Source organism: Crinia signifera, chromosome 1 (assembly GCF_055691185.1).
Source record: "Crinia signifera chromosome 1, ASM5569118v1, whole genome shotgun sequence".
Classification (NCBI taxonomy): Eukaryota; Metazoa; Chordata; class Amphibia; order Anura; family Myobatrachidae; genus Crinia; species Crinia signifera.
The window spans coordinates 188,510,307-188,536,795 of NC_139217.1; the positions used below are offsets into that span (position 1 = coordinate 188,510,307).

Here is a 26,489-nt window from a genome sequence, read left to right on the forward strand (position 1 = left end):
CACACCGCTCAATGAAAGATTTGGGAAGACATAAAGGTGGAGATTAATGCGGACACAAGTTCATCTGCGGGCACGTTTGCCCCTGGCAGGCTCCTTGCCACGTGCAGCAGCTCTTCGGCCACGGCCACGTTCAGATGATGGACCAGGTGGAGCAGATGCTGCTGAGGGGGGGGATGGTGTTCCCCCTCTGCCAGCAGGGAGTGCTGATGGTGGGAATGCACCAGAAACGGATGACAATAGGACCCTATTGCTGGCAACTAGCTCCACCATAAGCTCATTATGGTGGAGGAGGAGGTCATTTTGCCGCAGGGCTTGATCAGCCAGCACCTGCATAGCGAGAAAGTCGGCTCCTGATTGGCCAGAAATCATTCTGTGCAGAGACGCCGAGGAGGAAACATCTCTGCGCCTGTCAAAGTCCTGCGAGCCGGGTACCAGATGGGAGCAGCACTGTCACCGGAGAGGATTCCGAGGTCGTCGCCGGGGACCAGGTGAGTTGGATTTGCTTCCTTAGGTACCCCTGGGGACTACCTCGGATCCCGGACCCCGGATTCTGCAGCCCAGGAGCCCCGGAACCCCAGGACCAGCCCCGGAACCAGGACCAAGGCCCCGGAACCGGACTCTTCTGCCCTGGAGCCCTGGAGGACGGACCCAGGATCCAGGGACCGACCTACGGGCTCAAGGTAGGTAAGTATCAGTGTGTGTGTGTTTTGTATGTATTAAACTTTTATTTTACAGGGTGTCAGTGTGATTTTGTTAACTATTTTTTGTACTGCTGAACTACAAGTGCCAGCGGGCCCTTTAATGCCCCGCATGCTGGGACTTGTGGTTCTCCAAGTCCCAGCATGCGGGGTAGGCTTGCTGGGACTCATAGTTCGCCAGTATAAAACAATAGTTTTACTTCTTTTTTTACACAAGCCATCAGCCCGATGCCCACCGCCCAGGGGCATCGGGGACAGCCCCGGACTATCAGCATGGGCTGGTAAGTCCTGGAGGGGGGGGACCCCTTCATTGGGGGGGTCCCCACTTCCCCAGGACCCCTGCCCATGCTGACCAGCCAGGGGGTTAATGCTTATATAATAAGTTTCCCCCGGCTGTGGCATTACCCTGCTGGCTGGTTGTGTCCGGTGCTGGTTCTTAAAATACGGGGGACCCCTAGTCACTTTGTCACCCGTATTTTGGGAACCAGCGCCGGACCTTAAACCTGGTGCTGGTTTCATGAAATCAAGGAGACCCCTATTTGTCGGGGACCCTGATTTTATGTCACCGCACCGGCTCAGTGAGCCCGGGGCTGGTTATGCTCGGGCGGGGGACCCCGCGCTCGGTTTTTTTTTTAAACTTTGCGCTGTCCTGCAAATGTGCGATTTTCAGACATGAAAATCGCACATTTTCAGGACTAAATACAGCGCACCACTTCGCCGCAAATCGCCCCTCTTCGCACTTTTCAGCCTCCAATGCGCATCACATTAAATAATCGAATTTTGACTGAAAAGTGCGATTTTGAAAAAGACGATTTGCGGCGATGTGGTGCGCGAATAAAACATGCGCTTTTAGCGCAAAGCATAGAATGTCACCCCTAATGTAAACATTACTGGTCTTATACTGCTCAAATGTAACACACATGAACTTGCTTCTTCTTAACGTGCTCCGTCTCACGAACTTGTGGAGCCACCGCATTAATCTCCGCCGTTATGTCCTCCCAGATCTTCCATCTCCTTGTGTGTGTCAACCTGTCCTGTGGACACTCGATCCAATCCCGTGCGCGGGGTACCAGGATGGCAAGCTCCTGCGCTTCGAATGCCATGTTTCTGCTGCTTGGTTCCTCTATTGCCCTATTTCGGCCACGGCCACTGCCACGGCCACGGCCACCTGTCGCTGTACTCAAAGTGCTGGCCAGGCTACTCTGTTGGGAAGCCACCTGTTGTGTTCCCAATGATTCTGCTGAGGCTGAAGATGGGCCAGCTGCCGATTGGCCTGATGTAGATGGCCCATCTGGCTGCTGTTCTCCCAATGGCTGCTCTGGGTTGAGGGGGACATAGCTGGTGCTGGAGTCCATGTGGCCAAACAGGTCTTGCAACACCTGGTCTTCCTCAGATTCTGAGCCAGCCATGTTTGCAACCACATTGCAGTTTTGTCACATACCTTTATATCCTATTTCTGTAATTGGCGTACATCAGCGACACGCTGCGTTCCGTACGGCAGCGTTCCATACGGCAGCGTTCCGTACGGCAGCGTAGACCGTGCGGCGCATAGGCCACGCCCCTACCTGCGAAAAAAAAAAAAAAAAACATGGCAAACATAGTAAGTCTGATTTAGTAGCTAATTGCAGATTTGTACTCCAATGACCAAATAAAACTGAGGTCACACATGAAATGTATATGTGAATGTACATCTGTACTGTGCACTTGTTTGGTATGTAGTACAAATGACACTAACCATTCCATATGTAAATCCAGACCACCACTTAGGCAATAGTAATCAGTGCTAGCATCCAAATCACATGTGAAAGGTCTCCAAATTCAGCCTTGATGCTACTGTAGTTACATTTCATTCAACATCTCTAGTGTGGCCCAGTAGAAGGTAAGTGTACACATGGAACCATGGCCTAATATTGGGAAAAGGTCTGGCACTATTTGCTATGTTTCTGCTGTATAGCTTTCACTATAATAAAGCAGTTTAGTACCTTGTAGTTAGGTGTAACTGGCTAGTGATGCAGACTATTTCACCTGTTGCTTTTACCCATGTTTGGTGAATGTAATAGATTATATATAATGGGTTGCCAACTTATTTCACACTGTCTGTTTAGGAGATAGTAAGTAATGGCATGGTCTGCTCAACTATGCAAAGGTAAGCAAGTGTGGGTTTGCAATGCAATGGGTTAGCCGTCTGTTGTGGCGCATACACGCTGTTACTGTCAAAATGAACAATAACGTTAATACCAAATATCACTCTGATCAACCAGTGACAGGACATGATTGCTTGAATTGTGCCATTGCTAAGATGGCCTTCTCACCTGCGGAGCTTAGGACACTGGTCTCCGTTATGGAGACCAGGCTGGGACGTGCGGGGCCCTTTATCACCAATAGGCAAAAGCGCCAGGCATATGCCGAAGCCCGCAGGCGCATATTCGCGCGCACCAAGGTGCGCAGGACCATCGCACAGCTGGAGCTGCGATGGTCGGATCTGAGGCGCCGCCAGCCAGAAAAGCTCCAGCTAATACGGGCCAGCATTGCACCATGTAAGTGTTTACCCATTAAATGCCCAATTGTACAATATTGCTTACATGACCTTTTTTAAACCAATAAGGTAACCTGCCTGATCCATGAGTTAAACATGGCATACACTATATGTGTGGTACTTCCTGATTGACACCCTGTAATGGTGATAAAATATGTAATTGTGTAGGATTATTGTTTGTGATGCTTACAATGGCCCAAATGTCACATCATAACTGCCATGTTACAGGCTGTGTTTTATAAAAGCCAGTAAGGAGCTGATTGGCTGTACATTTATCTCTACTTATAACCTTTGGATTTATTGCTTGTTAAGGCTTAATACATCTGTCCAAATGACCCCTAATTGGGACTTTTTTTTCCTCAAACACAGCACGGGATCGAGCAAGACAGGCCCGGGAGGAGGCAGAGGCGGCCCAGGCCCAGGAGGAGGTCGCAGAAGCGATGGACGAGGAGGTGGTGTTGGAGGAAGGGGTGGCGGAGGAAGTGGAGGCGGAGGAGGTGCCAGAGGAAAGGGAGGAAGTGGAGGCGGAGGAGGTGCCAAAGGAAAGGGAGGAAGTGGAGGAGGAGGTGTTGGCAGCGGAGGTGGTGCCAGTGGAGGAGGAGGAGGTGCCAGCTGAGGAGGCCCCGGAAGAAAAGGAGGATGAGGAGGCCTGTGAGGTGGTGCAGGCGCCCGAAATTGGTATGTATACATAAAGAATCATTATTCCTTTTCTCATCTACTATTTGCTATGTAGCACTGGTGATTCAATTGTGTTTTCAAATACTATTAATTCCTATAACAAACAGGAGAGCAACAGACACACTTAGATAGGGTGCCCAAACCATCCCTTTCATCCTGGACACATATTAATGACACAGGTTGTGAGGATGGCTTTCAGGTCGATTTTAAGTGCCACTGAACCTGTGTAGTTAATCTGTATCCTGGAAGAAAGGGATGACTTGCTCATGTAAGGGTTACATGTCCCTGCTGCAAGCGTACAATCTGTAGCCTCATATAGGTGAGTAGAGTTTGCAGGTGATTGATCTTTCTAAACTAGATTAAGTATGGCATAAATGGAGTATGGACAGGCGTGGCTTAGAATGGAGTAACAAGTGGTCAGTGCCCCTGGGCCCTCCTCTAGCTAAACACCCCCTGCGGTCTGCATGTATTGTTGGCACCATAATTGTGTGTTGATTTGGTCTTAGTAATGATTTTGTGCATAGGAGTGGGTTAGTGCTGCAGCTTCACCTAACTGGCATTATGACAATGATTTATGGAGCACACCATCAGCAGGCAAGCCATGCTTGATTGCACAAATGTACTGTGCATTCCTGAGAGTTGACTAAGTCCCATGCCACGCTCCATAATATAACAGACACTGAGCGCTTTTTGATGAGTTGGTATTGGTGCAGCTCATGACATGCTTCTCAGAGCTTAGTCATGGGTGGGTTTGGATTCAGAAGGAGCACTATGACTGTGAGGTGTTCTACAGAGTAAAGGGTAGAGGGAAAAAAACAGGCTTTCCATCTAGGATGTATGCATGTATGTATAGCTGTATGTGTCATATATATAGTTATATATGTCTCTATATACATATATATATACACACACACCTGTCACCTTGCATTTATTTAATTGATGTATGACTATGTTAAATGTATGCATGAATATCATTAAGAATTTGACCCTTTTTAACATGTCCACAGATGAGCCAGCCCAAGCAGAAGAGGGTATACGTGGGGCCCTCTTGAGAATGAGGGACCACATGCGGCTGGTCATGGACGATTTGCAACACCTTATCGACCTTAGTTTTTAATTGTTTTTTATTTTTTTACATTCCAAATTTGGGTTGTTCTTTTAATAAATAGTTTATTACAGTTTGAAGTTGTCTGTGTGTTTTGTTTACATTAAACAGTATATGTGTAAATTGTTTATACTCGTTTAAATTAGCAAAATGTACATACTGTTTATAGATGTATGTTATGTTCACATCATGTAAGGGTTAATGTGTGTAATGAATGTAGTAGTAATGTGTTTCAGTACGTATTAGGATTTAATTGATTCCAATAGAAAACAAGCACTTTTTAATGAGGTTGCCTAATTGCATAAGTGGGTCATGTGATCGATTTCTGTGTTCAGATAATAGTGTTGAATTTTGCGTAAATACACCGCATCGGTGCGTACGGCCAGGTTCCCGTACGTTCTGACGCGGTAAGACCGTGCAAACGCTGTAAGACCGTGCCGAATCTGTGCGTGTCCACCGCATACGCAAGGTTTGTATGTCGTCCGTACACACGCCCTGTTCTTAAAGAGTGAGTCCGTCCGAATGCGGAGGCTCGGTGGGCGTTTCTACGGACGATGTCCGCACAGCGTGGCGTGCGGACCGCTCCGTAAGAATTCGGGAAAGTACGCACCGATCAGAATAAGGGCCACAGTATCTGCAGGCAGTACTTTTTGTGCTTCCTTACCTCGTATCGCATCAGTTTTGGAGTACATGCGATGCGATGTCAATTAGTGACTATTAACTTTAAAAAAAGAAAGAGGCTGAAATCGCATCGCATCCACACAGTACAGTATATCGCATCGCACCCGCACAGTACAGTACATCGCATCGCATCGCATCCCCTTCCAGTGCCAAAATCGCATGGCACCTGTAAATTTCAAAATGCACACCACATGAATATCGCAGAGTGTATGGGCACCTTTAGTCTCAAAACAATAAATAAAACTAGCCACTGGTTTAATTAAAAGTACCTATGTTGGAAAAGCTGTTAAACCCCGTCTCAGCAAACGGTGCTGAGCCATGGAGAAAAAGTGGTGGTATGTCATTCCAATTAAAATCACCCAACTTCAAGCTCTGCTTGAAACACTAATATTAATTTAAGTTTAAAGACTATGGGTGAGATTTAATAGGATGAGAGATTCAGAAAGTGAGAGATTTGGTAAGAAATCTCCAGTTTTTTTAAAGCGGCAATCATTTACACTGCAAAACCAGTCTGATTTTGCAGTGTAAATGATTGCTGCTTTAAAAAAACTGGAGATTTCTTCCCAAATCTCTCACTTTCTGAATCTCTCATCCTAGTAAATCACACCCATTGTATATAGAGATATGTGCTCATACATCATTGCTGCAGTCACCACAAACATCACAATAGGCGTGCCTGGTACTGTAAAACTCTACTATCTTTTTTGCCAAATCTGCATTTACATTACATTGCACCAGGAGATTGTTGATTAATTTGATATACTGTATGACACTTGTATATGTGTATATGTGTATGCGACTGAGCCCCTGAATCTGTATATGAGCACAGTCTCCTGGTGCTTCCTAGTCACCTCTTTTGACACATTTTGACTAAGATTTACCATTATCATTATAAATAGATGCACAACACTAGCAGAGTTTCAAAGGTCCTTGCAATTCAATCATGCCAGACATCTTGTGATACAGTACCTGGCATATTGAGGGTAGATGTACAGTACGAGGACACATCTGTATACAGTTGCTAAGAGGTGATAAATGTGTATCCATGATTATATATATATATATATATATATATATATATATATATATATATAATAAAACAAAGCAGAAATACAGAGATTGTATTTTTTCAAATGTATTTCGAGACGTTGATTTATAAAAAATTTGAATCTATCTGATCTTGTTTTTGTATGCAATTAAAATGTTCCTTTATTTTCAATGTTACAGATACCTGTAGCTTACAAAATAAATAAAAATAAATAAAATATTTTATTTTTGTTAGTTTTGATTGATAAACCTGATTATGAAACAATAAGTTAAGGAGCACAGGAAGAGGGCATCTCAATGGTTGCACATTCTGACACAGGAATGTATATGGGCAAATACCATCATTCCCATGACTCCGCCAACAGAAAGAAGTGTGGTCCAGTATCCACCACTGAGTCAGGTCCCATATGTTTCATCACTGAAATCTATTAATTAAAATAAACCCAATATTAGTGTAAGACCCAGTGGCGGATTCAGGGGGGGGGGGCACCCGGGCACGTGCCCCCCCTGTCATTCTTTTTGTAGATGAGGACCAGAGCTTTCCAACGAGCCCAGCCCCATGTTTGTAGCCCCCCGGGAACCGGAGATATCGCATGGCAAAGCTGTAACATTTTTTCCCCATAGGATAATATGGGACCCGTCAATTCCGACCCCCACCCGGTTCCGACAGCTGCCAGTTCCCGCCCTGGCATCACAGGAGCTTGTGTTTGATGTTATTCAATTCCAAATCGCTGGGCCTTCAATATGATACCAGGATGGTCCATATCGGTCAATCGGTTCTAGAGATATAGGGTGAGATTTAATAGGATGAGAGATTCAGAAAGTGAGAGATTTGGTAAGAAATCTCCAGTTTTTTTAAAGCGGCAATCATTTATACTGCAAAATCAAACTAGATTTGCAGTGTAAATGATTGCCGCTTTAAAAAAAACTGGAGATTTCTTACCAAATCTCTCACTTTCTGAATCTCTCATCCTATTAAATCTCACCCATAGTGTGTAAATCGATTTTTTTTTATTTTTGAAATGTAATTTCATGGCTGTTCATGTTCTTTGAGGGCAGATTACGCTGGAACCAAACGTTCCAGTTTTCCTGGACCAAAATCATTCAAAGCCCACTCAAAAGTTCTTCAATATGATACTTGTCTCATGTAAATGGGTCAGTTAGTTCCGAAGATATAGCCGGTTAAATGAGATAACTGGTTAAAGGGGGGGAGGGGTGGTTTTCTCTCCCCCCTCACACCAGAAAATGCAGGGACTAGGCTGGTGTAAAAGGGGCCAACCTGGGAATGCATTTTCTGGTGTGAAATGGGTATTATTTCAAATAGCGTGGACCTGCAGTGCTCGGAATACAGCCAGGCTCTGCCACTGTCAGTGGCTATCACTTCTGCCTGGCGGCGGCTGTCCCCCATTTACCACGAACATGTATTCCCCGTTGGCAATGAGCATGTAATCCCACATGGCAACGAGCATGGAACCTCTGGCAATGAGCATGGAACCCTTGGCAATGAGCATGTAGATAAGTAGCACTTACTGTATGTAGCATAATTTTTAACAGGCATTATGGTGTTTGGCATAATACATAATGGACATCATGCCGTGTAACTTAACGTGCAATGGACATTATGGTGTAAATGTTTAAAGCGCGCCTTTTGTGGACAATGTCCCTGTTTATGAAGCGTATTGTGAATTTTGTCTTAATCTGTGTGGCGTTATGTGAATTCTGGCTCAATCCGTGTGGCATTATGTGAATTTTGTCTCAATCCGTGTGGCATTATGTGAATTTTGGCTCAATCTGTTCGGCATTATGTGAATTTTGGCTCAATCTGTGTGGCATTATGTGAATTTTGGCTCAATCCATGTGGCATTATGTGAATTTTGGCTCAATCCATATGGCATCTTATGAATTTGGCTCAATCCGTGTGGCATTATGTGAATTTTGGCTCAATCCATATGGCATTTTATGAATTTGGCTCAATCTGTGTGGCATTATGTGAATTTTGGCTCAATCCATATGGCATTTTATGAATTTGGCTCAATTCGTGAGGCATTATGTGAATTTTGGCTCAATCCATTTGGCATTATGTGAATTTTGACACAATCCATGTGGCATTATGTGAATTTTGACACAATCCATTTGGCATTATGTGAATTTTGACACAATCCATTTGGCATTATGTGAATTTTGGCTCAATCCGTGTGGCATTATGTGAATTTTGGCTCAATCCGTGTGGCATTATGTGAATTTTGACACAATCCATGTGGCATTATGTGAATTTTGACACAATCCATGTGGCATTATGTGAATTTTGGCTCAATCCATTTGGCATTATGTGAATTTTGGCTCAATCCGTGTGTTATTATGTAAATTTTGGCTCAGTCCGTGTGGCATTATGTGAATTTTGGCACATTCCATTTGGCATCATGTGTAAGGGGCAAGTATAATGGGGTCTAGTATTTCGTTGCATAATGTGTAGAAGTTGTATATGGTGTTGTACACTACACTCAAGGACATGCCCCCTGTTGAGTGGCCACACCCCCTTTACCAGAGAGCGCCTTCGGCGCGCGCACAACTACATCCTTCACTTTTGTTGCCATGGTGGGCCTGCTTACTTTAAATGCCAGGGCCTATTTTTAATCCCATTCCCACCCTATCTCTGCCGCTCTCTTAGCATGTACACTGGCACCACTAACACTGGCCCTCCCCCACCTAAACCCTCTTTTATCATGGTGCCCCCCCTGTCATTTTATCCTGGATCCGCCCCTGGTAAGACCTGTTAGTATAACTGTGGCAGGAAAGCTGGTGCTACCTCTGCAATGGATGAGCCAACTTACTTCTTCCTTTTGTGCAACTCTTAACTCAGACCACAATCCAACAGGAAGGCACGGGTTCTTCCCACAGACAAAGGCAGAAATGTAGACAAAATGTATGCAAAGGTTTTTTGCATTTATTAATAAACCACCAAATATATGACTAGAGTGGTTCAGTTTGATATAAGTAGTCCACACATAAGAGGGTATTCAATCTCCCGCCGCTATTCCCAATGGGGAAAATAGTGACGGGGCCCTATTGAATGCTGTCTTCTTTGACAGCATTGAACAGGGATCATGGCAGAACGTGCCAGACTTTACAAGCAATCAGGCATGTTCTGTCGAGAACGGCCGTGAATTGTCGAGCTCCCAGCCACAGATCGACGATTTCCAGCTGCATCTCGCGGTCATGACCCCTTTTCGGCACTCGACAGGCGGGACATTGAATCCCGTCTGCCGAATTGATGTTGAGCCGTTGAGCCGTCCGAGAACAGGATCGGGTCACTACTGTCGGGCTAGCCCGACAGTCGTGACGCTGGATTGAATACATATTGAATACATATTAAATAAGCACAATATCACTTTAATTATGACTGATTTCATTCTAAAAACAAAATCTAAAAAAAAAATCAATATTCCTATAGTCCTTAGGTCCTACAGACCTAATTAACATTGACTATAAAACCTGCAATCCCAAGTCACATAGAGTTACTGTAATTCAATGCATGCACAAAACTGTTTTTACTTAGAGTATGGCTGTAGCAAAAATAGAAACAACTATGTTGATTCCATAAAATGACTACTTGTGTATGTACTACATGACTTCTCAGAAATGACAACCTTTCTCATACCCCTTTTTTACCACCACTAGAACATGGATTATTGCAAGACCAACTCTGGTTGGAGTTAGTGAGCAGGGATGTATTCAGGAGGGACCCAGGTCACTGGGCAGTGTAAACATGTGACCTGGGTCATCCAACCTGTGTCCCTTTATAAGTATATGGAGAGTTGTCTCACTGGCGCTTGAAGAAAATGTTATCTCCAAAGGCAGCAAAGGGAAGCCTGAGCATAATCCAGGTCCAGTCTGCAATGTAAACAGCAAACACTTTGACACCACTTTAAACCCATGTTCAGTGACCCTGGCTGGACCCCGGTTTTTGGGGCTAGCTGTCATCTCCTCATTAGAGAGCTGCTACTCAGCCTTATGGCAATGGGTCCTTCCTCTCCTTAACTTTCATTGTTTTAAATCATCAAAAACGGCAGTAGGCCCTATTCCTTTTTTCTAAAATGGACTTATTCTAGTAGGATCTCATCTCTTTTAAGATTGTTGTCCTGCAGTGACAGATTGGGAACCCAAATGGTGAGAAAGCTGTTTGTATCACATATATTCCCACCCCTCCCCCAGTGAAGCACAGAAACTATCCAGAAATTTTTTCACCTCCAGATAACACCCAATCCTGTCCCTTTAACAGATTTCACAAGGGATATAGATGGATGCTGCCTTAGATGAGTATTTGCAGCATCAGGTACTCTGCTCTGTGAACCGACAAAGATTCTTTGGGTGGGAGACAGGATGGGGACAGGGACAAATCTTTAAAATGTGATATCTCTAGACATCCATCCAGAAATGTATTTTTTACAAAAAAAAAAACGTAACACTTTTTTTTTCTAGGATATATTGGTGAAGATATCCCAAAGCTGGTAACAGATTACATGAATAATAAAATCAATGTTGATTATTTGGTGAGCAATACACTGCCATTGGATAAAATCAATGATGCCTTTGACCTGCTCCACAGAGGGATAGGGTATGTACTGTATTTATTTAAAAAAATTGCATAATACATTTATTTTTAATTACATAAATCCTATTGTCATAAATATTTCACATAGTACAAATTAATGTTTTGAAATATCTCTTTACATTAAAGGTTTGTATACATAATGGGCCTTATTCTAGTTCACTCTTTCTGACAAAATCATTCTTAGATGGACAAAACCATGTGCACTGCAGGGGGCAGCTGTAAAATGTGCAGAGATAATTAAATTTGGGTGAGTTATTTAGTTTCTGTGCAGGGTAAATACTGGCTGCTTTATTTTTACACTGCAATATACTGTAGATCTCACTTTGAAGTAAAACCCCCACCAAATCTAATTCTCTCTGCACAAGTAACATCTGCCCCACCTGCATTGCACATGGTTTTGTCCATCTAAGAAGGATTTTGTCATAAAGAGTGAACTAGAATAAGGCCCTTAGTGAGTACTAGTATTAGTGACAAAATTATAAAGATACAAAGTGATATAAAAACAACACTCCGGAATATATACTGTGTCAACAGAAGTTTTCAAGTTGGTCTAATTAGATTCTCTAAACTCCTGAGGAAGTCCTAGCGCATAACAAAGGGACGAAACCGGGCTATACTTACCTCTCCGTTCCCACTGACAAATCAGATAAGCATATCTTTTTATGTCAAATGTACGGGTCCATTTTTACTGTTTTTATTGTATGCGTATTGTTTTAAATAAATGTATTTTATAAAACAATATTACTCTATCAGCTTTTCCCTTGGTGGGAGTTTTTTGGTTTTAAGGGCTCCTGTACAACTCCTGATGGGAATCTCCCCTAGACAGAGCGATTTCTAGTGTGAGTTCATCATCTGTTTATATAAAGATTTTTTACTCACAGGGTGATTACATGTGTGTAAGTAATAAGAATAGCCACAAGGTGGCGATGCTCACCCTTATTATTATTTTCTCACATATGCACAAGCACTTTAGTTAAAAAAACATTTTTGCACAAATATTGTTTCTTGAACCTCCTAATAATATCCTTCTGGGAATTTCCTATATGATCGAATGCCCTCACGCTTTCGGCGGAGTTTGAAAGTAAAGGAAAAAAGGAACACCTTGGAGTGAAAGACACCACTACGCGTGAGATTGCTTAATATTTTTGGTACGCACATAGAAAGTACTTCTAAGGATTGTCACAAACTGTTTTTTGTCAACACTGAAGGTGCAGAAGTTTTACAACACAATATATATATATATATATATATATATATATATATATATATATATATATATATATATACTGTCAAGTACGGCGGCACCCGGAGGCTTAATAAGAGAGACAACAACTGCAGAGTAGCGTGATCGAACGTTTTCGATGTTTAATACATCGTCATCAGCCTGATGACGATGTATTAAACATCGAAAACGTTCGATCACGCTACTCTGCAGTTGTTGTCTCTCTTATTAAGCCTCCGGGTGCAGCCGTACTTGACAGTATTACCAGTGGGGTTTTCCCTCTCAGGAGGGCACCGGAGCCAGCTCTACGAGATAGTGGTTGTGCTGCTCCCAAAAACTTTGTATATATATATATATATATATATATATATATATATATATATAAACTTGGGAGAATCCTCACTCTTAGGGTAGTTTTTAAAGTTCAGGTGCCAGTCCAGAAGGTATTATAAGCAAACAGTATATATAAGCAAGACAGCACTCCAATTGTTTCAGTGTGAATTTCTCACAAAGACACATTTAATATATTTTGTTTCAAGTATCAGCCAAGTACTTTAAGTCAAACACGTGACACAGATACAAAATGATGATAGGGATATGCTTGTGATCCCCTACCTTGGCTGATACTTGAAAAAATATATATAAAAAGTGTCTTTGTGAGAATACTGTTTGCTTATGTATATATATATATATATATATATATATATATAGCAGATCCAGTGGCTGGCACTCCAAATAGCAGGAAAAAAAGCCGGGTGCCCTCCCAGGAGAAGAGGGTGAAGACTCGCTCCAATATATCAACACACGGCGGGTGGCACTCCAGAAATAAAGACAGCAATCACAGATGGTGTTCCAACGTTTCAAATGTTTTTTCATCAGGGTGTGGACACCCTGATGAAAAATGTTGAAATAACATTTGAAACGTTGGAACACCATCTGTGATTGCTGTCTTTATTTCTGGAGTGCCACCCGCCGTGTGTTGATATATATATAGATCACCAACCACATGAAAGTAGCAGGATAGATCTTTCCTGGATAACACTAAGGGGGAAATTTACTAAAGGAAATTTGTAAAAAAAATAGGTGTATTTGTATCCAGAAATACACTTATTTTTGACATTTACTATCCCGAAAATACGGCAATTCGTAGTTGTATTGATGTGCTATCAATACAAATACGAATTGTCGTATTTTCGGGATAGTAAATGTCAAAAATAAGTGTATTTCTGGATACAAATACACCTATTTTTTACACATTTCCTTTAGTAAATTTCCCCCAAAGTCCAACAAGATCAAGGACTGCAGCTTTCTCCACAAATAACTCAGGACTCGTAGGGTGAAAAAGGATCTGTTTTTTAGAATGGAATAGAGAAGTTTTACACTATGAAGCGCTTCTCTATTCCATTCTAAAAACATATACATACACATATATATATATATATATATATATATATATATATATATATATATATATATATAGATAGATAGATAGATAGATAGATAGATAGAAGAAGCAGACGAACCGGCACTCATGTTTCCAAATAGCAACCACCCCGGGTGCGAGCAAAAAGGTAGGGAAGAGGGGACTTTCAATATGAATTTTATAAGTTTCAATTGAGCAGAGTTACATGTTACAATGTCGACGTTTCGATACACTAAAGTATCGTTCTCAAGACTGCATGTAACTACAATGTAAACGCCCACACGGCGGCGGGAACCACAAATAAATAGGTACATACTTACCGACTCCATGTGAACCGGACAAGTGCTAAATGCAGAGCGCGTCACCCCTCCCCACGGGGACAGGGCGCACACTGCTGACGTCACTCCCCGCTCGCTGCATAGCAACGCAGCGGGCTGGAGCGCGTCCCCAGCAACCTGTCCAGAGCCCCACGAGCCGGGATCATGAATAACATAATTACATGAGGGAAAAGAATACAGACAATAAATCTATCATAGGATAGATGCATGGTGGAATTTATTAATAAATAAATAAATGAGTGAAGCTCAGCAAGCCTGTGAATGCAAAAACAGGATGGTGACATTCTGAACTGAACTAACGAGATAGTGACATGCTGAAAGGGCGTCCGGTACTGCTGACATAAGAGAGGCCAAATTAGTTATAAGAACAAGTTCCAATTAAGGCGATCATTTAACCCCTTAGGTTTAACAGTCTGCAATTTGTAAATCCACTTGGACTCCATTCTCAAAAGAAGTCCATCACGATCTCCGCCTCTGGATAGTACAGGTACATGGTCAATTAGGATTAATTTAATGTCCGCTACAGTGTGACCTGCCTCCAGACAGTGTCTGGCCACTGGTTGGTCAGCTCTTTTAGATGTTATAGCACTGTTTATGGCCGAACGGTGCAGCGCCATCCGTTCCCGTATAGTCCTGATAGTTTTGCTGACATAAAACAGTCAACACGGGCAAAACAAGAGGTATATCACATGCGTGGTGATGCAGGTGAGAACGTGGTGGATGGGGAACATGTAATCAGAATGCGAATGTTGAAATGATTTGCAGACCACCATGTTGCGACAAGTGGTACACTTAAGGCACCTGGCTGTTTCTTCAAAAAATGGGACTGAGGGGGGATATCAAAACCAGTCAGCATGCATGACTTGGTCCTTGATGTTTTTGCCACGCGTATAGCAGGCCATAGGTCGAATGGTTTTACAGCACGGTAGGGATTTGTCAGACTTGACAATGGGCCAATCAGAACCCAAAACTTAATACGCGAGAAGTGGCCGGTGCACATCCCTAACCCTAACTAATGTATTAGTGGCTTGGATGGTATGTAACCTCTTACCATTTGTTCATCTTAGTTTTATTGCTAGTGGGAGAGGGGCTCTGGCTGGGTGGGGTCTCAATTAATTAACTTTTAGTATTAACAGCTTTTAGTATTTATTGAGAATACCAGGCTGACCACAGCCTGGCTGACCACTGAAAGCTGACTATTGATATTTTGTCAGATTTTAAAGTAGGAAGATTTTTAAGTAGGGAGAAACAGTTACATAGCTCAAAGTCTGGACTTAGCCTGGCCTTAAACTGGACAGAAATTGCCAACCACCTTGACATCTTGGTATCAAAGTGACTCTTCCCACTCTCCTGCATAAAACCTAACCATCTCTCATCGTAACCTGTTTATGCTCACTTCTTTCCCTCCTGTGTCACCCCTGTCTGTCTAACTCTCCCCTTTAGAATGTAAGCTCCCTCTCTCCTCATGTGCCTTTCTTAGAATATATAAACCTGTCACCCCGATGATTGCTTCAGTGTCCTGTCCCCTGATGCAAATAAGAAACTGTTAATAAATAAATAAATGATATACATATATATTTATATATATATATATATATATATATATATATATATGTATATACAGTATAGATATACAGTATATAATAAAAAAATATATATATATATATACTAGGTGATTCATCGCGCCCTACGGGCGCTCTTCACACCGTCGTAAGGGGCTGTGCCCCCTTAATTTTTGAATGTTTGTACTGTGTGAAATATGGTTAGAATTGTATGAAAGATGCCTTGTATTGCAACTTGAGTTACAGGTGAAATGTGTTAAATAGAGAGCATATGATTTGGAAGGGGGTCTGTGTTGTTTTGTTCAATTAAAAAGCAGTTACAGTGTAAGATGTACATTGATAGTGTGGAGGGTACAGTGACATTTGTGGGTGTGGGGGGGGTGTTGTTTAGGTGTGTGTGTGTTTGTGTGCAATAGTATAGTAGGGTGTTTTTGAGTCAGCGACTGGCGGAGGTCACGACACAGGAAAACAGGATGCTGGGTAGTGATAGGGGTGTGTAGGCATAAGGGGGACTAAAGAGGAGGGTGGGGGACACTGTGCAGCTTCTGCCAGTGTGTGAGGGTCCAGCATGGCAGCACAGGAGTACAGGACGGTGGCCCTGAGTCATTGTCTCCTCCTACTGGGTGGGAGTTAGGGTGCATGAGAGCAGGAGGCTGGGCTATGAGGTATGATAGGGGTATGGGGGCAACACAGCGTCAGCGACTCCCCAGTGGTGGAAGTTACGGTTCAGGAGAGCAGGAAGCTGGGTAGTGATAGGGGTGTGTGGGCATACGGGGGACTAAAGAGGAGGGTGAGGGACACTGTGCAGCTTCTGCTAGTGGGTGAGGGTCCAGCTTGGCAGCACAGCAGTACAGGACGGTGTCAATGAGTCAGTGTCTCCTCCTACTGGTTGGGAGTTAGGGTGCATGAGAGCAGGAGCCTGGGTGGTAAAGCATGATAGGGGAATGTGGGCAACACAGGGTGAGCGGGTCCCGACTGGCAGAAGTTACGGGGCAGGAGAACAGGAGGCAGGGCAGTGATAGAGGTGTGTGGGCATGAGAGGTAGTAAAGGTTTTTGCCTGTTGCAGAGTAGGGATGGGCATTGGTACAGACGCCATCGATGGCTGGCATTGATGGTGATTTTGCACCCTGCCATCGATAGTAGTAAAATATTACTTGGATAACCATCGATTGTTGTAGCTATCGATGGTCATCCATTATATCTGACAGGAATAGGCCGTGAGACAATCAAAACTCGGTGGCGGGACTGTCGGGTGTGGGGGGGGCAGAGCTATGGACCGTGTCCCGGCACCATAAAAAAAATTGAAACTTGATCGGTTCTCCTTTGACATTGATGTAGGGAAAACATCTGGTCATCCCACATCGATGGCAAAAGTATTCAACATCGGTCATAAACCATCGATGATTTGAAATCGATGGTCGATGGGCATCCCTAGAACTGGAGGAGGGTGGGGGACAGTATGCAGCGCCCGGCAGTGGGTGAGCGTCTCCTCCCACTGGGAGGGAGTGAGGGTGCATGAGAGCAGGAAGCTGCATAATAGTGGTATGTGGGCAAGACATTGATAAAAGTGGTGGTGCTGGTGCAGAGGACCATGGGGATACTTCTGGCAGTGGTGGGAACCTGCAGCATGGCAGCCAGGGCCGGATTTCCCATGTAGGGGCGGCACCTGCTTGTGGCGGTACAGAATCCCTCATTCTCGCGGGGGTACGTGAAATGCGGGAGTCCGCTGGGGGGGTGAAATTGCTGGAAGGGGGTCAGGGGTGGTCTGCAAATTGCGGGAGGGGGGAGTGTGGGGGTCTGTGAATTGCGGGAGGGGGTCCGCAAATCGCGCGGGGGCGTGAATAGCGGGAAGGGGGGTCCGCAAATTGCGAGAGGGGGTTGTGGGGGTCAGTGAATTGCGGGAGGGGGGGTTGCGGGGCTCCGTCAATCGCGGGAGGGGGTGCGAGGGTGCCGTGAATCCCGGGAGGGTCGCGGGGGGTGCCGTGAATCAAGGGAGGGGGGGCGCAGGGTCCGCGAATCGCGGGAGTCCATAAATCGCAGTAGGGGGGCTCGGAAGGGGTGTGTGTGTGTGAATCGTGGGAGGGGGGGCGCGAATCACGGAAGGGGTGGCCCGGGGGGTGCCGTGAATTGCGGAGGGGTGGTGCGGGGGTCCGCGAATAATGGGAGGGGGGCGCAGGGGGTGCTTTGAATCGCTGGAAGGGGGGCCCGTGAATCATGGGAGGGGGGTCCGCGAATCGCGGGAGGGGGGACGTCAATTGCGGGAGGGGGGTGTGAATTGTGGGAGGGGGGCGCGGGGGGTCTGCGAATTGCGGTCGCGGGGGGGGGGGAATCGCGGAGGGGGGGCGCGGGGGTGCTGTGAATTTGCGGGAGGGGGTTGCCGCAAATCGTGGGAGGGGCCCACGAATCATGAGAGAGGGGCGCGGGGGTACCGCAAATCGCAGGAGGGGGGCCCAGCGAATCGTGGGAGGGGGGCGCAGGGGGCCCGTGAATCACGGGAGGGGGGTTGTGGGGGTCCGGGGTGGGTGCTGGCAGAGGGGGGGATGTGGGCAGATCTGCCGCTCATCTGGTGGCTGTGAACTAATGGTGGATGGTGGGCGTGTACTGTAGCCCTGGCTGGGCGGGGGGAGGTGATGTAAAAGGGGTGGTGGTGTGTAGAACACTGGTCTTTTCCCTAGGGGGGGGCGGGTTTGTGTATCCCGCTGGGCGGGAACGTTATACACATAGAACACTGGTCTTTTCCCTGGGGGGGGCGGGTTTGTGTATCCCGCTGGGCGGGAACATTATATACACAGGGGATGAGTGACAGATCTGGCTAAATATATATATAAAGCGATGTAAAGATGCAGCACTCCAAGACACTTCTCTTTTGAAATGCAGAAAACTTTTATTGACAACGTTTCAATACCACTAGGATATTGTCTTCAGGTATATATATAGTGTGTTTATTTATATATATATATATATATATAATGTACAATATCTCCAGAGTTTGCGCTATGCTGTGTTGGTCGCTTGATAACACTTCCCCTACTAGAGAGACCGAAAAGCCAATATCCAAACCAGAAGTGTTATATAGCGCCCTATATATTTAGTCAGGATATTTCCTGTCTTTCCTTTACAATATCAGATGGACCATAAACAATTTTTAAAGTAGAAAACATTTATTTAAAACATTTAAAACAGAAACCTCATAATATCATATGGAAGGTTTTTCTAGTACAGGTGTATTCTTTGGTTTATGGATCACAATATTCATATTATTTTTGTACAATTGAGGTGGTGAATGGTCCGGTTATAGACTCAAAATAGTTTACTAAAAGTAAATATAAATACAAATGTAAATCCAAGGGTTTATCTATGGTCACCAATTGGGGACCATAGATAAACCCTTGGATTTACATTTGTATTTATATTTACTTTTAGTAAACTATTTTGAGTCTATAACCGGACCATTCACCACCTCAATTGTACAAAAATATTGATTAAGAGACCTAAGAAGGTACAGTACCATCATATTCTATTAAATTGTATAGAGGTGTCTTTTTTCACACCTATTATCAGCTTTGGGTGCAGAGTTTTTCTCGTTCCCTACCTGTCTCTTTAAGATATGACAAAATAATCAGATGTTGTCAGAATATATTTATGTCAAAATTATTTACATCCTTATGTCTCCCTCTGTTCTCCTCTTCCCATTCCCTCTGAATTAGATTCCGAATATTACGTACAATTGTATATACTTGTACGGGTTGGGATCGTTTGGTCGAATGCATTATGGTCGAATGTCATTACATCGAATCCATTAGGTCGAATTGCTAAAAGGTCGACATGATTCTAGGTCGACATGGGAAAAGGTCGAAATGATTCTAGGTCGAAAGGTCATTAGTTCGACAGGTCATTAGGTCGACAAGGTCATTAGTTCGACATTGTCTAGGTCGACATTCACAAAGTCGACATGGGGTTTTTCACTGTTTTTTTACCTGAATGTCAACACAGTCGACATGGGCACAGTTTAAAGTGCACTGCATCCCCTCGCATCGATCGCTGCGCTCGCTATGCGTCGGGCACGGTGCCTCGCTACTCTCGGCACACTATTTTATTCTCCCACCACGCCCTAGTGGATGGTAGGGCATGAAATACCGCCTGTCAGCACATGTCGGCTCAAAAAACAGTGAAAAACCCCATGTCGACTTTGTGAATGTCGACCTAGGCAATGTCGAACTAATGACCTTGTCGACCTAATGACCTGTCGAACTAATGACCTTTCGACCTAGAATCATTTCGACCTTTTCCCATGTCGACCTAGAATCATGTCGACCTTTTAGCAATTCGACCTAATGGATTCGATGTAATGACATTCGACCATAATGCATTCGACCAAATGACCGCATCCCACTTGTACTTGTCTTTCCTATGCTATGTTATACTATGTTATGTTGTTTTAAAAAAATATTTTTAAAATTATGTTCTACTCTTTGTAGATCTACTACAATACTATTTTGCACCCCTGATGAAGTCTCATAAAGAGACGAAACGCGTTGGGTAACCATTGACTACTATTGTGATCCATAAACCAAAGAATACACCTGTACTAGAAAAACCTTCCATATGATATTATGAGGTTTCTGTTTTAAATGTTTTAAATAAATGTTTTCTACTTTAAAAATTGTCTATGGTCCATCTGATATTGTAAAGGAAAGACAGGAAATATCCTGACTAAATATATAGGGCGCTATATAACACTTCTGGTTTGGATGTATATATATATATATATATATATATATATATATATATATATATATATATATATATATATATATATATAGTAATGTTTATCTAGCCTCCGGGCAACTGGACGATATGATACAGTATGTGTGTGTGTGTGTGTATGTATATATAATGTAAACAATGGAGATAGAACAAGTACTTGCCAGCGCTTGTTTTTCTAGCCTCTGGGCAACTGGGATGATATAATATATGTGTGCGAGTATGCATGTATGTGTGTGAATGTATATATAATGTAAACAATAGAGATAGAACAAGCACTTAATGGTGTAGTAATTATAGTTGTAGTAATAAATAATTTGCATATCAGATATCTTAGTAGTTAATGCACATCAAAGAATTCCAGTTTCTCTCATTCAGCATATAGAGACATCCAATATCATAGACCTCAAGATAATAAAATATATGGCTTCATAATACAGTAATACAGTATAAGTCTACCTAATTGTAGCATTTATTTATATATACATACAATGAATGAGCCAAAAAGATATAGTGGGGAATTCAGTCCCAAAGGGTATTTCTGCCAGGTAGAAGTGCCGGAATAGATTTTGACAGTCAGAAACTCTTTGGATCATTGAAAATAGTTTAAAATGGAAGCCGATTTGACAATCATGCAGCCTTTTTCACCAATCCAAATTCTACTATAAACACAATCAAATCCTCATGAGGGAAGTCCCGGTTGAAAGCGACCGGGATTGAATTTGGACTCAAATCATTGGGGTGGTGTAATATTGTCAAAGCTTCCCCTTGGGGGAAGTACTGTAGAGTCCAATACAGGGCCAGCAATTTCTTAGATTAGAACGAATTATGGCAAGTAAAGGAGGTACTGTATGTTTCCGTGACCTACCTGTTTTCAAACCAAGGAGATGTTAAGCACCCAGGTTATTCTCATACTGTATAAATAAATTATATTCTTAATACTTTGATATTACAGTTTATAACAATTTTTGCTTCTCACTTGTTTCAGAGTTCGGAATATTGTGTTATTCTAATATCTTTGCCAGAAGATATACTGCATTCTGCAAGTGGAATCCTCTATTTTTGTTTGCTTCAAAACCTGCATGGAATTTACTGAATCAAGTTGTATTAGAAGATTTACTGTAATTGTAGTTATACACTGAATAAAACCAAATCTGCTTAGCGTAAGCAATTTCTTATGTTCTATCATACAGCTAATAGAACACAAGAACATTTACATTTAACTTCTACAGAAATAAAGCAGCAATCATATAAAAAAGAATACATTTAAAGAATCATTCACATCTTGCCTTTTGGTGCTGGGTATTCTGCTGATTTGCAGCCTTTCCATATTTAGTTAGGGTATGGATCCTTAGGCAGACAGTATCTAGATCAAACACAAACTGTCTACATGGGGAAAATGTCGATACAAGCAAAATGGCGACACAGAAAAAGTCGACATATAAAGGATGACTAGAAATAAAACAAAATTGTGAAAAATTCACGTTGACCTTTTGCTTGGCTTTTGTCTATCGACATTGTGCATATCAACCATATTGTGTCGACCACTGACTGTCAACCTAGATTCTGTCGACCTATTATCTGCATCGCAAAGGCATAGTTTCTAACTTTATAACAATGTTTCACCAACATTTAGAGCTTAGAATGTTTCCTTGTTTTGAAACTTTAGTTTTAATTAAATATTAACCATTAAACATGTGTCATGTTTTATTGTTATCATTTATTTTTATGAATCAACAAAGTGCCCATTATGACATACCTCAAGATATTACAAAGATGCACAAATAATTCAGTGTAAGAAGACAGTGCTCAAACGTGACACCTAGAAACAATAGAACTCAATGACCCAGTGCCCTTTATAGGGTGACAGAAAGTTATAGATATTACAAGTGCAAGTAAAGGTTACAGCGCAAAGCAGTGACGGGTATAACGGGACTACTGGAAAGCAATGAGGAGAGATAATTTAGTATGTGGGTTAAGCTGTATGCCTATTAACACTTTATGACCCATTGCATGTTTCTGGTGTATCTAAGTGATGAAACTGGTAATTCAGGTAAATTAGGCCCAAAGTAAACCGCAAAATATATAGTTTTAGTACATAAAGCATGGTAGTTCTTACACCAATTTGCTCAATTTGTTCTAATTTGATATTTTGATACTCTAACATTTGCCATTACATTTTCACAGTATTTTGTTAAATTTAAATGCATTTCTTAAATTCTCACCTCTCTGAGACCCACTTTGGTGGTAGCAGTTTTTCGTAAAGCCATGGGAAAATGCTGTTGTGTGCATGCACAGTAGGGAAATAGCTGTGACCAGGGGCGCCGATTTCCTTTTTTCTCCGTGGGTGCTCCCAACCCCCGCCAACCCCCCCCCCCCCCCCAAAAAAAAAACAGCCCCCCCCCCCTCCTGGACTCACTCGCTGTTGGGGTCAGGGAGCAGCAGCAGCGCCGCAGCGGGGTCAGGGAGCAGCAGCGCCGCAGCAGGGTCAGGGAGCAGCAGCAGCGCTGCAGCAGGGTCAGGGAGCAGCAGCAGCACCGCAGCAGGGTCCCAGCAGCAGCGGGTATGCCGTCAGCAGCAGGGTCCCTGCAGAAGATGGGAACTAGCAGCGGTATTAATACCCTAGAGACTTTTTTTTGCTGTTGACCTAATGAACCACAACCTCTTTACTATGATTCTAAATGTCATATGCAAATAATTATCATAACTCCAACCTAGAAATGAATCTAGTATTGGCATATCACACTACTGAATCCACACAAAACAATAAAGTGTTTATATACCCTGAAATGTACAGCATTCCGAAAATAGTTGTACTGTATCAACTACAAGTGGTGGTCTTTGAGATCCTATAGGACTATAAGATTATGGCACGGGAGCGCGCATCACTTTGCAAGCCACATGGAACATAGTGCGATGTGAACTGCATGTGATGCATTTTGAACTAAAAAGTTTTAACTTCCTCCGACCATCACACTGTGTGGGGGCAGCTTTAGGATGGGTGATAATTGGAGACATGCGAATAAGGAGTACATTTAGAGCAGAAAGTGTTTACAATATTCTTAAATACTTTAGAAAACAGACACCCTTCCTTCCATTCATGCTACAATTGTTTTCGCTAAAGGAACTGAAGAATTTTCCCATTATTTCCCCATCATGGATTCTATTGTTGACAATAATGCATGTGAAAATCACCAAGTTCATGTGGTGTAAACAGTCGGTACTTGTGTATTATAACGGCGCCCGGCTACGATCTGTTTTCAACGTAGGCTAAGCTATGTTGTCAGCGTAGCCTGCAGCCCTGCACCGTTATAATACAAGAGGCAGCACTGGGAGCAGGGTGGTGTGGTTTATACTTATCCTCCTCCGGGCGGCGATCCCCGATGACTCCCCGGTGGCAGCGACGGTTACTCAACAGCATAGTGCTGTATTGGTATTCTGAAAACACCACTACGTAAACTACGTAATGGGCGCCCTGATAATACACAAGTACCAAACGGTCATTGATGATAAATTAATAAATTAATTCTGGCCAACTTACCTTCTGTTTATCACAGTTATGAGAGGCATATACAGTATGAAAGAGGTTCATTAAAGGGTCATATTGGCACTACAAGTAACAGCAGAGGTGCCTTGGTACAGTGGGTGACTTCCAGATGTGTCCACATAGATTGTTGCCACAATTTAGGAGTAGTGCAGGTCCAGGTCAGCATATACGCATGCACCTGCTAGTTATTCACTGCCAATGAGGAACAGGCAGACACGAAGTAGTGTGGCATGTCATGATGCATATACTATACATGGTGGTAGCACTAAAAAATGTTGCATACTGCAGCAGCAACCTATGTGAACACAGCTGTATTATGTAGTTGCAAATGTGTATAACAAAGCGCTCTGCATTCTAGTATTATGTAGGATCTCTTTCGTGGCCCATATTATCCCATCTAGGCCAGTGGTTCCCAACCCTGGTCCTCAAGTACCCCCAACAGTGCACGTTTTCCAGGTCACCCAGCAGGTGCACAGATTATTCAGGCACATTTGAAAAGATCCACAGGTGGAGCTAATTATATCACTTGTGATTCTGTGTGGAGACCTGTAAAACATGCACTGTTGGGGGTACTTGAGGACCAGGGTTGGGAACCACTGTTCTAGGGAAGAAGAATAGAAACCAATTTCCCCAGCACTTTTAAATATTCCAGCAGTACCAGTACATTGTGTCCTATACCTTACAAGGCTAATGCTGCTCCTCACCTCTATGAGGGATAATCAAGTGTATTGCACACTAGTGGCTACTAGATGGCACCCAATGGAGCAATTCAAGTGTTATTCCGTTTGCCCGAGGACACACGTTTGTGCTGACATTACTTTTATGATGTTCAGTCATTTTGATGGGCTAGGAGCTAGTATTATAACTACATAAGTACTGTTTATCGCATTTTACATTTTAATTTCACACACCCCTTTCTCTGTACTTTTATTTCATAAGGGCAATAGGACATTCAATACCATTTAGCAAAATATCTGAATGGAATAATTTTGATCATCATTTCATATTACCTTTTAATTACCAAAAATAGATCCTGAAATATAATGCTATAAAGCATATTAAATTAAAATACCCCTGTATGATATAGTGCATAATAACAATATTTAAAATAGTTTGACAGAAAAAAGTCTTTATTATATAATAAATGGTATTTTTATTAGGAGACATTTAGTCTAGTGATATTTAATATGGAAAAGATTATTTCATTGTGAAATGCAGAATTAAGCCACACTCCACAGTAACCAACAGATATTATTTCAATTATATTTTTTTATAGTATAAGATCTATTTTTTTGTCATGGTATCATGGAATCATATTACACAGTATTCTATTCAGAGTTATTTTCTTTTCAGAAAGAAATCTATTATTCTAACCTGGGTAAATCCTGTATAATGTTTCAAAGACCCTGTTAGCATTAGTGTAGAACTGGGGGACAAGCATTTGCAAGTGGATTAGGAACTTCTACTGTCATTGTTTCCTAATGTAGATATCAGGGGCAAATTGGATTTCTATAAATATACTGTGTGTGTTTTTGTATTTCTATTCTTATGGGGACACAGACCGGACAGCACACCAACACTGGAGAGAAATCTGACATTGTGGGGAAGTAAAATTATGAGTCAGACACCAGGAGGCCAGATGTTCAAAATACCTAGCATCAGAGGCGTAACTATAACTTTGTGGGCCCCATAGCAAACTATTCAAAGGGGCCCCCTACTGTTGTCATAATAATGTCTGTTAGGGTGGGGGGCATTGTAGTGAGGAGCTAGCGAGAAAGGTGTGTTAGATGTGTGAGCACTAGTGAGAGAGAATGGCAGAGAGAGATGTGAGCAAAAGTGAGGGATGCCGGGGGGGGGGGGGGGGGGAGACAGGGCAGAATGTAATGCTGCCCCAGTTCCCAGGGAGCGAGAAAAGGTGTCAGGAAGATAAAGGGGGGAGATAGTGTGCCAGGTTGAGATAAACCAAGTGTGTGTGTGTAGGGGGGGGGAATGGATAGAGAGAAGGGACACGTGGGGAGAGAGAGATAAGGAGAAAAAGACTAGGGGCAGAGAGATGGAGGGGGTGAGAGAAAAGATTGAGAGAAAGAGACGAGGCAAGAGGAAAAAGAGTGCTGGGGACTGAGAAAAAGAGAGGGGGAGAATAAAGATACAGGGGGGAGAGAGAGATGATAAAAGCAGGAGAGGGAGAGGGGGAGGTAGCCAGTGGTTTGAAAGTATTGTGACAGTGGTAACGGTATCTCAAGACCCCCTGTCCCAGTAAAGGCGGCACTAATAT

General features: G+C 43.0%; 1 protein-coding gene across 1 annotated transcript in view; it reads left to right on the top strand.

Moving 5' to 3' along the window:
• Positions 1 to 22,365, top strand: part of LOC146065583 (NADP-dependent alcohol dehydrogenase-like) — a 57,025-nt gene extending 34,660 nt beyond the window's left edge. Inside the window, exons 8-9 of the mRNA XM_083179054.1 lie at positions 11,225 to 11,360; positions 21,656 to 22,365. Coding sequence (XP_083035180.1) covers positions 11,225 to 11,360; positions 21,656 to 21,680 — 161 coding nt within the window. The 3' untranslated portion in view covers positions 21,681 to 22,365. The remainder of the gene's footprint in view (positions 1 to 11,224; positions 11,361 to 21,655) is intronic.
• The last annotated feature ends 4,124 nt before the right edge of the window (positions 22,366 to 26,489 follow it).